We start from the raw sequence: 399 nt of genomic DNA, 5'->3' as shown, positions 1-399 counted from the left end.
CAGTCGGAGGGCTGGTGCGGGGTGGTGGTACCCCCAGTGCCCCCGGGGCTCTGCCAAACGGTGGCCCCATTCTGTCCCCAAACATGTGTCGTGTCGCCCCCCCACCTCCTTCCCTGGGCAACCTCGGCTCCTGCTCAGTCGGAGGTTTGGGATGGCACCAAGTCAGCTCCGGCCAGCTGAGCCGGGGCACAACCGGTGTTTGGGTGGGAGCTGCCCCCAGCTGAGCCCGAGCCCCCCCTGTGCCCCCGCAGCGCGAGTGCATCTCCATCCACGTGGGCCAAGCGGGCGTGCAGATCGGCAACGCCTGCTGGGAGCTGTACTGCCTGGAGCACGGCATCCAGCCCGACGGGCAGATGCCCAGTGACAAAACCATTGGCGGAGGGGATGAATCCTTCACCA

The 399-nt window shown here is 67.4% G+C and overlaps 1 protein-coding gene across 1 annotated transcript in view; it reads left to right on the top strand.

The window, feature by feature from the left end:
* Positions 1–251: 251 nt before the first annotated feature.
* LOC104078917 (tubulin alpha-1C chain-like) overlaps positions 252–399 on the top strand; it is a gene marked incomplete at both ends in the record, with an annotated part of 1457 nt that continues 1309 nt past the window's right edge. The window contains one exon of the mRNA XM_009580741.1: positions 252–360. Coding sequence (XP_009579036.1) covers positions 252–360 — 109 coding nt within the window. The remainder of the gene's footprint in view (positions 361–399) is intronic.

Source organism: Fulmarus glacialis, unplaced genomic scaffold (genome assembly GCF_000690835.1).
Source record: "Fulmarus glacialis isolate BGI_N327 unplaced genomic scaffold, ASM69083v1 scaffold25116, whole genome shotgun sequence".
Lineage (NCBI taxonomy): Eukaryota > Metazoa > Chordata > Aves > Procellariiformes > Procellariidae > Fulmarus > Fulmarus glacialis.
This window is presented reverse-complemented; position numbering and strand designations above follow the sequence as displayed.